This window comes from Hipposideros armiger, unplaced genomic scaffold (assembly GCF_001890085.2).
Source record: "Hipposideros armiger isolate ML-2016 unplaced genomic scaffold, ASM189008v1 scaffold_346, whole genome shotgun sequence".
NCBI classification, from domain to species: domain Eukaryota; kingdom Metazoa; phylum Chordata; class Mammalia; order Chiroptera; family Hipposideridae; genus Hipposideros; species Hipposideros armiger.
Genome location: NW_017731696.1, coordinates 527274 through 541067, shown reverse-complemented (window position 1 = coordinate 541067; position 13794 = coordinate 527274). Strand labels below are relative to the sequence as shown.

The 13794-nt window shown below is 34.2% G+C and overlaps 1 protein-coding gene across 3 annotated transcripts in view; it reads left to right on the top strand.

Moving 5' to 3' along the window:
• TTC29 (tetratricopeptide repeat domain 29) overlaps nucleotides 1-13794 on the top strand; it is a 193436-nt gene that overhangs the window by 18669 nt on the left and 160973 nt on the right. For 2 of the 3 annotated variants that reach the window (XR_002126112.1, XM_019661350.1), the window contains exon 5: nucleotides 11548-11771. Coding sequence is in view for 1 of the 3 variants with exons in the window: in XM_019661350.1 (XP_019516895.1) it covers nucleotides 11548-11771 (224 nt within the window). In the remaining 2 variants the exon portion in view is untranslated. Of the gene's footprint in view, nucleotides 1-7790; nucleotides 7918-10032; nucleotides 10072-11547; nucleotides 11772-13794 lie in introns of those variants that run through there. The other variant, XR_002126113.1, reaches the window with a different exon arrangement.

Genomic DNA, 13794 nt, shown 5'->3' with positions numbered 1-13794 from the left:
GAGAGAGGGAGAGAGGGGAAGAGCGATATCTTGGCTGTATATAAATAAAAATGATTAATTTATTTTTTGTATTTATTGAGTTTTTACTAAATGTAAAACAAAATGTATGTTCTGGAAGTTTGATCATTATGTACATACAGCCTGTGAGAAATTCCAGCCTCACTGTTCATAAGTGTTATACAATGCACACCTCCTTTGTAATGGTAATTAAAGAGCATACAGTATGAAAGAAAGGTTTCTTCACATGGCTCACAATACGGCTGTTATCTTTTAAGCATTTAAGTTTGAAAGGGGAAAATGTATTCTTAATGTTTTTTTTTGATATGGGGAAAATTAAACTATGTTTCGTGAAAAGATGAACTACTCCACAATAGAAACTTAAAAACCCCAAGAAATGAGGTCACCTGCTGCTCTTTAATAGTCAGAACTTGACATTTCTCTTTAGTTAAATTTACTACAGATTCCCTATCCAAGAAATACAGAATAGAGCTGCAGTGAGCCTCAAAATCATTTAGTTTAGTTTTTTTTTAATTTTGTCCCCCCAAAAAAGGCAAAAGAGTATTGTTAACGGAGTACCAAACAGTTTGCAAAGAGAAGCTTATAAAGGTATATATATTTTTTTCTCGTGTCAAAATATCATTACCACCCTAGAAGAAGTGTCAGAAGAGAAATCTAAATGGAGGTTTTGTTATTGACTCTTACACTACCTTTCAGGACATTGCTGAAAAGAGCATGAATGATGTTTCCATTTTTAATTTACATGATTTTCCCTTTGTCTTTTAAGCCAGTTATATTTTTCTTAGATACTTGTCATGTTTATAGCCCAATGTATGCTATTTTTTTTGCCATCATTTCAATAACTACTTAAGTATTATAAAGGAATATATGTGTGGAAGGAGCAGCATTAGAATGTATATAATCAAGCTACAGGTGTAAAGAATTGTTTGGTTTACTTTTCCCAAAGAAAGCTCTTCATGCAGTTGTTTAGTGTGAAAGGTTTTTTTTTTTCTGCAAAAGGTTAAAAAAGTTCTAATCAACTTTTGTACATTATGTAGAACTTCATTTTCTAAACTCTGCAAAAGAAAGTTCCATATTTAATGGGAAATCATGAATTATTCTATTTATTATCTACTTCCTCCTTTCAAAGACATGATCTGGATAAAAGGCGGGGTGAATAATTTCAAAAAAATACAATACATTTTTAATGGAAAGGTGCAAACTACAGATTCTCATGACTATTAGCAAGTGGAGAGGAAACAGAATTTTACTTGCAAAACTCGTCCAGCTCTTGCAAAGATAAAATGTATGACATACTTTAGTAAAAAAAAGAGCGCAGTGAGCTGAAGTTTTCTTTTTAATGCAACTTGTTGTTTTTACTAAGTTTTGTCTTTATATTCTCCAGCCTTATGTTTTTATTGAAAGTTTGATGTTTTACTCAATTTACATGGAAAATTGATAGTTTTTTTATTTGTAAAGACGTGTAGATAAAGAACTGAAAGAACAACATTTAAATGATATTGTTTGACACAAAATAATAGAATTTCAAAAAATTTGGAGAGCAATCACAGAATTGTTTCAAAAAACATAATGACTATTATAATACATGGAGTTTTATATAAGTTTTTAAAATACTAATTTAGACAAAAATAATTGAGTTGAACTAGCATGATGATGCTTACATGTGTGTGTAGGCCATTGTTTGTAGTCATGTAGCATGAAGCTTATTTTTTATTTTTCTCCTCTTTTTCTTATGTGTATTATCATTATATTAGGATGTGGAATATAAAGTAATTAAATTACTGATTCAGATTTATTATTTTATTATTATAACTCAGTCCAAAAACTAAGATTATTTTCCGGCTTTATTTTTCAATGTATATTTAATTGGTTAAATAACAATATGACCAATATAAATTGGTTATATAATTATGTTTCCCTATAGCGGAAACTTGTAGTGCAAATTGAAAGAGGAGAACAAGAATTAATATGATTGCCTCATTTAGCCAAAGGTGTTTGGACTCAAATGTGGTACTTTTGGCTGGAAAACACTTTCACTGAAATTTTTTCTTAAACAATGACGTTTATTTTACACTTTTCCATGTATGTATCATCTTTGGCTAAAACACATGTTGTAAAATTTTGAATTTCTTAAGGGAGTTTGTAAGAAATAAGACTGTGTATAAACATTGTATGTGTAGTTAGCCTCATAAGAAGCATTCTTCTAGTGCTTTTTCACTAAACTAAAGAAAAACTTTTTTTAAAAAATGTGGTTAAGTTTGAGATTTTTCAGTAGAGAAAATCTTTCAGTGAAGAAAATATGTGTGACAGCTACATGGGAAAATATTTTGGAAATACTTGATATTGACTGATAAATAGCTTATTCATTTCTGATTGGTGACAATCACTGTACTTCAGATATTTGATTGAATAGGAATCACTTGAATAAATCATTTTTAACAGGGTTTGCATATTTTTAAAAATGTCTTTATATTAAGGGAATTATTTGAAGCTATTGTAAGAATAGTAGTCTGCCTGCTAAATAACCATGGCTTTCCTCTAATATCGAGTAACAATCACCAGCAAAAATTCTATTTGATTGATTACTATTTATAGATCTCATAAATGTTACTGCCTTTTTGCTAAGTATCAGTTTAACATAATCTAAGAAGTAATCTTTGTTTCATTCTACAGGAATATTCCATATATCCTAAAATCAAATCACCCACGTGAAGTGAATTCTTATCGGGTGTTCAGCACTCTTTGCTGATGAAGTTTTTTAATTTATTTTTTATTGAAAGAATTATATTAGTAACAGTCTCATTTACAAAATACTATGTGATAAAATTTTCTTAGTTATTATGATTCGATTTTTTTAAAAAAAGGATTAAATGTTAGTTTGAATTAAATAGTTTTTTTCCAAATGACATTTTTCAATTTGTGTATATACTTTTAAAATGTTGAAAATCTGATTATGCTTTCTAACTTCGAGTATTAATAGATGAAAATTTATATTTTCCAAAAATATAGAGCAAAACTTGTATAGTAACTGCATCCTCTAAAGATTCAAATTAGTAAACATCTAATTGTTTAGAAAAATCACACAAAAAATATATTCCATAACCTCTTAGGGGGCAGACTTTATTTATTTATTTTTAGGTTATCAAAAAAGCCCAGCTATCTAAAATGAATCTAAATCTAAACTTACACCAAAATACTGCTATATTAATACTTATGTTCTGATATGCCGATAGCATTTTTATGTTGATTTGTTATTTTTTACACAATTAAAAGTGATATCATTTATTTGGACAGTGATTCTAATGAAATTTGCAAAAACAGTATAAACTAATACACGCATTAGTGGTGTTATTTTTGGAATGAAGCCAAAATGTTGTATATTTTAATCTTTATTATGAGGGTTTTAGATAAAATTATAGCAATATATAAAGTATATTATGGTACAATATTAGTATACCACAATGGATATACCTTCAAAAGTATTTTTCTCTTAAAAATATGATTAATAAATTCCATAAAGAAAATGGAGATTGTTATAATGGTTGTGATATTAAAACTCCTATTACATGATTAGTCATAACAGCAATAATATTATAAAAATTATTTTATTTAATATATGTCAAAACTGCACATAAGTTGCAGTGATGGTATTATGTACATTATATGTTCATTTTTCTTTAAGGAGTTTCTGCTAAAGTGTTTAGGAGAAGTGAATAACAATGTTCATTTTAAAGACTAATTCTAATTGTAATGACTAATTATAATAAAGGATAGACTCTTTTGTTCCAAGTATAACAAGCTCTACTTTTTCAGATATTAACCTCTAACTAGTTAAATTTAAAGTCATCTAGAAAATAAGTAGTGATTATCAGATTACTTACGAGTATGATCAGTGGATATACTGAGATGCAAAATGAATTTGTTTTACAGAAACCGTCATAATTTTAAAAGTGCTTTTTATATACATTTAATTTGGATTAATCAAATGCCTCATTAAATGTGACTGTTTATCTCTAAAATATATTTCTAATTTTCCCAAACATGAGAACTGAATGGTTTGGAAACTGTTAATCTGTGATATATGCCACCTGCCCTATTTACATTTTTAAGAGTTGAGTGTTTGTTAACTGATCTCATAGACAGCTACATGTTTTGCTGTAACCAGATGGATGAGATAGAATACCATGCATAACTTTACATTTATCTTCTTTGAGTGTCACCTTATTTGCATATCAATTAAAAGAATATCTGTATTAAGATGGATAATGAAAGTTATCAAATTTACATGATGTGACTGCAGTTTGCTAAATTTCCAGTAGATGCCCCCAGAGACCAGTCAACTCATTGGAAATCCTTTAAATTTAGAGACTTCTTTATGTTGAAACTTTTTTTCTTGCCATATTTTGAAGTACATGAAAATTAAAAAAAAAGTCCTCAAAAGCCGAACTCTCCAATGGTTATTACACAAAAATATATATGAGTAATAATGTAATACTGAATCAGTATTAATCAAAACTGACTGGTCATTGTTAAAAACCTAAATGTGTATAATTAAGAAAAATGCTTTCGGTTTTCATTGTAAAAGCATTTTGTATGCTTTTTAAGTAAAGTCATTTCAAACATAGTTAATTTGTTTTTCTAACTTCTCTTTCTGTATATGCTAGCGAAATGCTGTATCAGTGTTTTACCTTTTGGGGGGAAAATTATCCTTTTCACAAAAAACTATAAAACATTTCCAAATAACTTGTTTGATTTTTATCAGTGCATGTGTATGACAAGAATGGATTTTTCACTCCATTCCTTCATACATAATATCTACACTGAAAAGTATGGGTAAAAATAGTGACTCACTTTTTATTTCATAGAAATTATATTAACTGGAGCTATTTAAGTATTAATTTAAGAGTCAATGTAATTATCCCGTAGGTGATTCCAATAACATTTATCCCTACAATATGAATGTAAGATGGTTGAAACTGACACATAGATAACCCACTAGTGACTTATAAATATTAATTTAGTGGAATAAAAGTATCATCCTGACTTTTGATTAGATATTACATATCTTTTGAGTTTATCTTTGTCAGATTAAATAAAAATTTTATGATCTTGTTTTAAAATATGGTTTTTTTGTTGAATTGCTTTTGAAATATTTTACTGAATGTGAAGCTTCACTTTGATATAGTATTTCAGTGTGTGCTGTGAAAAAAATATGGTAAGTGTATTAATTATATATCAAAATAGTTGATAATGCATTTTGATTTTCAAAGTCCATCTATACCTAGTATAAATACTTGTAAATGCAGAGAATATAAAATAAGTTGTCATATATATTTATTCCATTTATTCATGTTTTTATATTTGTAGAAGTGTGTGCTTTTCATCCTTATATGTTTGTCTGTCTGTGTTTTCCCAGTTAGACTTTAAATGCTTGAGTAGGAATCCTGTCTATTTACTCGGCTTTGCCCAGATGCTGCAGGATGCCTGCTGCCTCATTTTCAGGAAGGGAGTTCTCTGGGAGAGTAAGAATAATACCTATCTTTTCCCACTATCCAGCATAAATGTGGATTAGCATAGAAAGATGAAAAACAATGGCTTTCACATTGGAGAGTTACATTGTAGTTGCCCAGTTGGGTCAAATTCCTAAACCATCAAATTAACATGCAAATAACAGAAAATTGTGTGGAGGAGGAGAAGGAGAACAAAAAACCAACAATATTTGATAGGAGACAATGCGGCAAAGTGGAAAAATTCAGAAATTGCAGTCTGAGAAACCTGGGTGCGAATTCCAGCTCTGCCATCTATTAGCTTATATGGCTTTGGGCAAGTCACAAACTCACTGAAGACAGTTTTCTGTTTTGTTTTGTTTTGTTTTGTTTCACCTGTAAAAATGGAAGTAGCACTTTGTAGGGTTATTGTGCGAGTTAGAAATGATGTCTACACGGTGTCTGACATATTGTAGGTGCTCTATAAATAGCAGCTACTCAACATGGTTTAAGGCAAAATTTAAAATGGTATCATATCTCCATGGCTGTTTAACAGAAAGCTCCCCACTTCCCAGTAGCTCCACATATTCGATTGCTATGGATGTATGTCAAATTGTTCAATTTTACTTTCTATCAGTCTCTAGATTTTTTTTCAATCTTAGAATTTTTGAGGGACATTTTTATGTAAATTCAGAATACGTAGCATAATCTTCACTGAATAATGCCTTTGAATAGTAATAAAAAGCCATATGAAATGCATGACCGCTTAATCTTATTCTTACATCCATTATTCTCCATCTTCATCCCTTAGCCCAAGGCAGCCCCTGGTATCTGCAGTGGCAAAGATCTTCCTTAGAATATAAATTTATAGATGTCCAGCATATCCATGAATGTCACAACTTCTGCTTCTGTGAATGTCATCTTTTCTGTGAGCAGAAGTCTTCTCAAAATCCATGTTATCAAATCTCTCCATATATTTTACCAGAATTCTCAATTTTCACCCAGTAGAGTGACTTCAGGTCAAGGAGATTTTTTCTTCTCCTGATAATTAGAAAGAACACATTATAATTTAGACTAATATTTGTTTTAATATGTAAATGAAACCAAAGACTAATAACTTTGTATCCAAATGAAATTCATAAAATAATGTATTTGCATTCTCTTTATATTTCCATTTGTGTTTTTTAAAAAGTTCCTTTCCATAAATTGAGTGATCTTTGGCTGTGGTTCTATTTTATGAAATGTAAAACCTGAGCAATCCAAATATAATATAATGGTGGAAATTGACATACATCTTTATTTTTCAGACAGCCAGCTCATTCTAATAAATGAAAATTATTCTAGTTAAAAAAAAATAATTTGCATTAACTGTACAGATTTAATTAGGAACCTGTTTTACAAATCACTGTAATTGTTCTATCTTGCTCTCAAATATTAGTATTGAGGTTTAAACAATGACATACACATTTGCATGTGTATGCACACACATGAGTATAAAATAGAGGTGATATCAGCATGCTTATACATGCATTTTAAAATATAATTCTGTTTGAAATCTCTTTTGTAAAGAATGGTTTTTTTTAATACACTAGAAATTTTTTAAATTTATGTTAGTTATTCATATATCAAGGATGTTTTGAGGATGAAAGATGTATTGGAAACAATTTTAGTCCAGTACCTCCTGAATCAATTTGTGATCTTTAGTCAGAGGCAGCAGAAACTGATCTGACTAAATAACGTGGAAATGATTTCATTGGAAAAGTATTAGGTAACTCGCTGAATTGAGGGGAAAAGCAGCTCAGAGGAAAAGGACAAGACACGTGACCCTTGAATGGAGCTAGATAGCAAGAAGTACTTGAGACTCTTGTCAGGATGTCACTGCCAGGTTGCTTGAGTCCTAGCCACCTTCTGTACTTTGTGTTACCCTCCTCAAGATTCAAAATCCTGGGGGAGAGGCCAGTGGCTTAATTTGGGTCACTGACCCACCCCTTGGCTAAGAAGTCTGAAATGAAGTCCAGCCACGAGGACAAGCAGTGTGGGCCTGGCCATTACCACGAGGACTTTTCTGTGCTGCCATCTGTGATTATGGAACTAGGTGCTGGGCAGACCAAATCCAAACAAAGCAGCGTCTTCTCCCTGGGGAGGGAAATAAGGCTCAGAGAGGGGTTTTCTGCATTTATGTACCAGTTGGGATCAGAATTGAGATGGCCCCCTGACGAGTGTTTACCTTTATTGTTTAAAGTCAATATTCTAACTTTTATTCATAATATTCTTTATTTGTGCTCCAGAATGCTTTCTCCATTCACAGGAAAACATGCGGGCAACTAAGGCATAACCATACAGATGTGGCAGTGGTTGTTTGAAGCAAGGTTGGATTTCCAGACTCTCGTCCTTTTAAGAGTGCCTTTTGGAGGTACCACTTGGATGTCCTTTCAGGCTCCTCAAACTCAAGTTATCTGAACCGAAACTCATTCTCTTTCCCCAGGACTGTTCATCCTTTTGTGTTTCCCTCTTTAGCAAATTAACAATTACTCCAAAAATCTGGTTGTCATCCTAGCCCCTCCCCTTCCATGACCGCCGGCATCCACTCATTCACCAAGTTATCGATATTTTTATCTCCTGTGTGTTGAATCCATCTACTTCTATTTATCCCCCTCCTTTTCCTCAGTTGCATTGTATGATTTTAACTGGGCTTCCTGCCGGGTTTTGTCTGGCAACCCCAAGAGTGGGAGTTTGTCAGCGTTTACTTCTAGGTCTTGACTTATGACCTTGTGACAGTCACTGAACTTGCCAATGCAGTATCTATTCCCCCTTCCTCTTTGCTAACATGACTCCAGTTTTACTGGGGGCAGCAATGTTCCCTAGAACAGGCAGGATGTTTGTTTGTCCAATCTCCTTGCAGCAAGGGGTGCCCACACGAGAGGGTTCTAGCCAGTGGAACCAAAGCGGACATCCATTAGGAGTTGCAGAAATGTTTTTGTTTTTCCCAGTAGTAGGGAAAGGCACAGCTTGTGCCACCTCATTCTCCAATTTATTCTTGCCATGAAGGTGGAAATGATCGTTGGGAGCTGGAGCAGCCATTCAGTGACCTCAAGGGAAGAGCATGAGGGAAAGGTTAAAATAATCCCAGAGGCATGAGCCTTGAACTTGTCAGTCCACTGAACCAAAACCAGCAGTATGTAGTGCTGTGAGAAACCGAAACTTCTAGTTTTGAAGGCATTGTGAGGCAAGTTTTCTCTCACGTGTAGTTGAATGCGTTCCTAACCTATTGTGTTCGATACAGGTGTCCATGTCTGATGCGCTCAATCCATCTGTTCCTGTCAGCTCTGGAAATATGCTGACCTGACTTAGCCCGTAGCTCCCCAGTGCTTATTCTCAGTTACACCTGTGATGTCCTTCAGGCTCCAGTGGGCAGTCCATACAACAGCCTTTTAGCACACATCCCCTTTCTGTGGCCACCGACATTGTGGCAAACATACCAGCCCTGTCTTTCCATTAACGTTTGTGTCACACATGGAACCCACTAGACCAGGGGTCGACAAACTGTGGCTCGCCAGCCACATGCGGCTCTTTGGGTACATACATGTGGCTCTGAGGTAAAATTGAAAATGAAAATAAAACTATCATAGTTTCATTTATAAAACTTTTAAAGGACATTATTCACATAATGGTGATTTCATTTGTTTTATAGGTCTCACAAAGCTTTGAGGGACAGGATTAGCTCTTCGGTCTCAAAAGTTTGCTGACCCCTGCACTAGACTATCATGGCCTCCTACACAAACCATTCAGGGGCTATGGGAAATGTTAGGGACTCATACTGGTCCTCTTCTGAGGAACCCTGTACAGTGACTTTTGCTGCCTTTCTATGCCCTTGTCTCGGAGCAGGTGGGGAAGGGAGGAGAGAGAAGACATCATCCTTCACAGCATATCACTGCTTCCTTCTCCATGTTTTCTTTCTCTACCTTGACTAGAGGGCAGAAACAAACAAAAATCTGTTATTTCTTCTCTCTTCCTCATTTCAAACGTGTGTGTGTGTGTGTGTGTGTGTGTGTGTGTGTGTGTGTGTGTGTGTTTATTTGTCTCATACAAGATGATGGCTTTTGAGTTTTTGGCCTAGGAATGTGGTTTCCTTATTCTCTTTACAGACCCATCCTATAATAATAGGTGTCCTGCATCTGCAGCTAGATGGGAGGAGGGTCGCAATTCAGCTGAGACACTCCTTCCAGATGATTTTTCTAAAATGCAATCCCATCGAGTTAGTTCCCTGATTCAATCCCTTCAATGGCTCCACCACTCCTAGCATGGAGTCCAGACTTCCAAACAATGGCTTTAAGCTCTCATCATGATGTGGGTCCTGCCTTTTTTTTAAATTTCTCTCTCACCACCCCCCTCCTTACCACTCTTTATGTACTTCGTTCTACACCTAAGCTGATCCACTGAGTAAGAAATTCTTGGCGGGTGGGGCCTGGGCATTTTTGTTTTGTTTGTTTGTTTGTTGAACTCTATAGGTGACTCTGTTGCATCGCAGGGAGCTGAGAACCAGTGGTGCAGGCTTCACGTTTCCCAGGTCATTTTCACATTCGTAATTTCATTTGGTTCTTAGAGGAATGCTGTGGTGTAGGTAGGGCTTATGTAAACACACACATTTCACAGATGAAATGAGGTCCAGGAAGATTTTGGGGTACTGGGAGTTCTGACCCCAACCTCTGGTTTTTGACTCATTCTAGGCCGCTCCTGCTCCAGGCTGACATTTTTATTGCAAGTAATATCACATCCTGTCAGTTGTCCTAAATACTAATATTTGTCTCCTAATTTTTAGAAAAAGATGTAAAATAATTAATATAGTTATATTTGACCTCTAATTGCTCACTTAGTGGAATAATAGCCACCATACAACTATTATCCCATAGCGATATTTCCTGTGGCAATTTTCATCATCTGAAATTATTATTTGTGTACTTATCTGTTGGTTGTGTTCTCCCACAAGAATACAGACTTTACAAGGTCATTAAACCTATTTGGTCTAGACCAGTACCTGACACTTTACAGGAAACTCAAATAGTTATTTATTGAATAAATAAATGGAATGTTCATTTGTCACTTTATCTTCTTGCATATGATTTATTAACTGAGTGAAATATTAATCTAACAAATCATTAATCCTAACTGAGAATAATTTTAAAATGCATTTGGTAATAAATTTCTATAAATATATCCTGCATGCATGAATGAATGAATGAATGAATAAGCCTCCATAACATACAGTGAAACCATTTAATATACTCATAGAGTGTGCATTGTTTTGATATTAGTGAGATGTTTAACTTTTGCTTGGCTTAGCGGTTGTTTTGTGTTGTTGAGAGGCTAGTATTTAAGTATTTTTGGATGTCGTCAGCTGCTATGGTCTGAATATTTGGGTCCCCCAAAATTCCTATGTTGAAATCTTAATCCCCAAAGGTGTTAGTAAATGAGGTCTTTGGGAGGTGCTTAGGTCATGAGTAGAGCCCTTGTGAATGGGATTAGTGCCTGATAAAAGTACCTCCTGAGAGCCCCTTCCACTGTGTGAGGACCCAGCTAGGAGGTGCCAGCTATGAACCAGGAAGTGGGCCCCCCCCCAAAAGGTTACCACACTAGCACCTTGATTTTGAACTTCTAGCCTCCAGAACTGTGAGTAATGAATTTCTTTTGTTTATGAGCTACTTGGTTGGTAGTATTTTGTTATAGCATCCCGAGCACACTAAGGCATCAGTCAAGCAGTTTATTTGTCCTTATCAAAGGGAGTTCAGCTCTGGAACTGATACATCTATAATGTAATTTCATTAAAATTACCATATTTAGATAGCTCCTGGCGTCTTTCATTAAACTAAAGTTGTTCAATTATAAATTTTTGAGGCAAAGATAGTGTTTTCAGTGCTTTCACTGAGAAAAAAAAAACAGAAACAAAAACAGCATGATTCAACCTTTAATTATTATAAGATAAAAACACTGCACTGGGTTTCCAGGATTAAAATAACGCTTTGAGCGTTCTGATCCTTATTCCCAGCTACCGGAACTCATACAGAAAGACCATTTGCGTGGACATGCTGCGAGATGGTTATCATAAGTCCTTTACTGAGCTCTTCGCGCTGTTGGAGAAGTGGGACGCCATGAGGGAGGCCGCGAGGGTCCGGTCCATCTTCTGGTCGCAGAGGCCCCTGGAGGAGCAGCCTGATAAGCTGGATCACCTCTACTACTACCTGACCAGGGCGGAGGTGGCTGAAAGGAAAGGTAAGGAGACGGATTGGTGGGCAGCGGCGCTGCCCAATCCAGAACAGCGAGAGCTGCGGGCAAAGTTGCAAATTGTTGCATGTATAAATTTGAAACATGAAGACAACTTAGTTCAACGTAGTCAACTAAGCATCTTTATGGAATAAATGATAAGGAACACTGAATCACAAGGCTGCCCCAGACACAGGGGCATCCTGGTGATATCATTCTAGCCAGGGCAGACAGCGAAGAGCACCTAATAACAACTGCTGAACTTTGCACGGTATCAAAATCTTCTGTATCATTCATTATACATCTTTCTATTGTTGGTCTTCATATATAATCGAAATATTCACTTGCGCCGAGGAGATATTTTCAAGAGTACTATAACTTGAAAATTATACTAATTTTCCAGTGTTTACATATTGGAATTTGAAGGTTTTTATCAATAAGTCCTACAGATTTCAATGAGAGAATTTTTATTAGTGAATCGTGAGAAGACATGAAAAGCCTGCCATTCACAATTATAAATAAAATTGTTTATTTATTCCATCACATCATTTCTAACAAATTCCTTTCGTTGAATCCTAAAATTTTCCAGAAAGTCAATACATTTCAAATATTGCAGAAAATATTTTCATCTCTACTATAATTATACTGATATTGTTGTCATGAGTGCTTCTTAGTTACATATTAGAAATTTGCCATTTTATATAATCAAAGAAAGAAAAGAAATCCTAAAATTTGACATATAAAATTGATGTTCTAAATTGTTCTTTTCTTCAGTTTTTTCTTTTTTGTTGTTGTTTTTGTGTGTGTGTGTGTGTGTGAAAATACAATAGGAGTCAAAAAGAAAAGCTCAGGCCCCAGCATGACAATGTCTACATTTCATTTCAGACCTTTCTGTGGGAAAATAGAGGGGTAGGCAACTTTTTGTTACCTAGCGCTACAATGGGGAAACTTGATGAGGACCTGAAACAGCATCAGAAGGGTAGCAGGAGTCTTTCATCCTCTACAGTAGAGTCAGTACGTATTTCCCACCAGGTTGTGGCCTGACTTACAAATCAGAGATATACAAAAATCCTAACACCGCCACTATAAGTGAACTAGGGGTGTGTGTGTGTGGAGATGGGTGATATTTGTATCCTGAAAAGTATTTAACTGCAGGATTGACTTTAAAAACAAAGCCCATTAGTGAATTTTAAAACGTGATTTACATATAATTTCTCAACAAATTGACTGTTATAAATGGAAAATACTATTATTAAAAACCTATATTCTAGTATCAGTACCAAATTTTGCAGTGATATTTACACTGAAAATAGAATTGATCAAGAGAAAATTTGCCCAGTAGTTCATTTTTTTCAAGTTGAATCATCATATTCACTAAATGTTTTAAATAGAGGCTTTGAGTAGAATAAACATGAGCCAAATGCATCACTTGTCATAAATGTCATAAATATGAGAAAATTGCATTTCATAATTATAAACTAAAATGCTAAATAGTCTATTTTAAGGTAGAAAACATTTTAATTTATAATCTTTTATGAAAGAAAGGTAACTATACATATAAATAAAAATGTTTCTCTAATTCCCCAAATCAACAAAGTCCAAATTTTATAATAGCCAATGTCTTATACACATGGTAGAAGTAATGAAAATAAATATTTTCTTTACTGAGTGGGTCTAATATTCATGGGAACCAAGGTTGCATTTGTTAAATGGAACTAAATTACCGCTTGTTCAGAATAACTCTTCTATAGGGTTATCTCCTTTCAAATACAGTAGCTTTTGCCTGTTTGAAATATAGAAAATTAAAATTATTGAAAAATTGGTATTATTGGAAATACTTCAATTGAAGGACATGTAAACATTTGTATGTTCTTTTAAAAATTTTGTGTACTTTTTTTTCACATTTAACACGTGAAATTTACTGGGGGAAAAATTGTGATTTGAGTAAAGAATATCCCAGAAGATGGGAAAATGGGATAGGGAATATGCACATCCACTCTTACTGACTTGAATTAATCCTAAATCTTAAAAT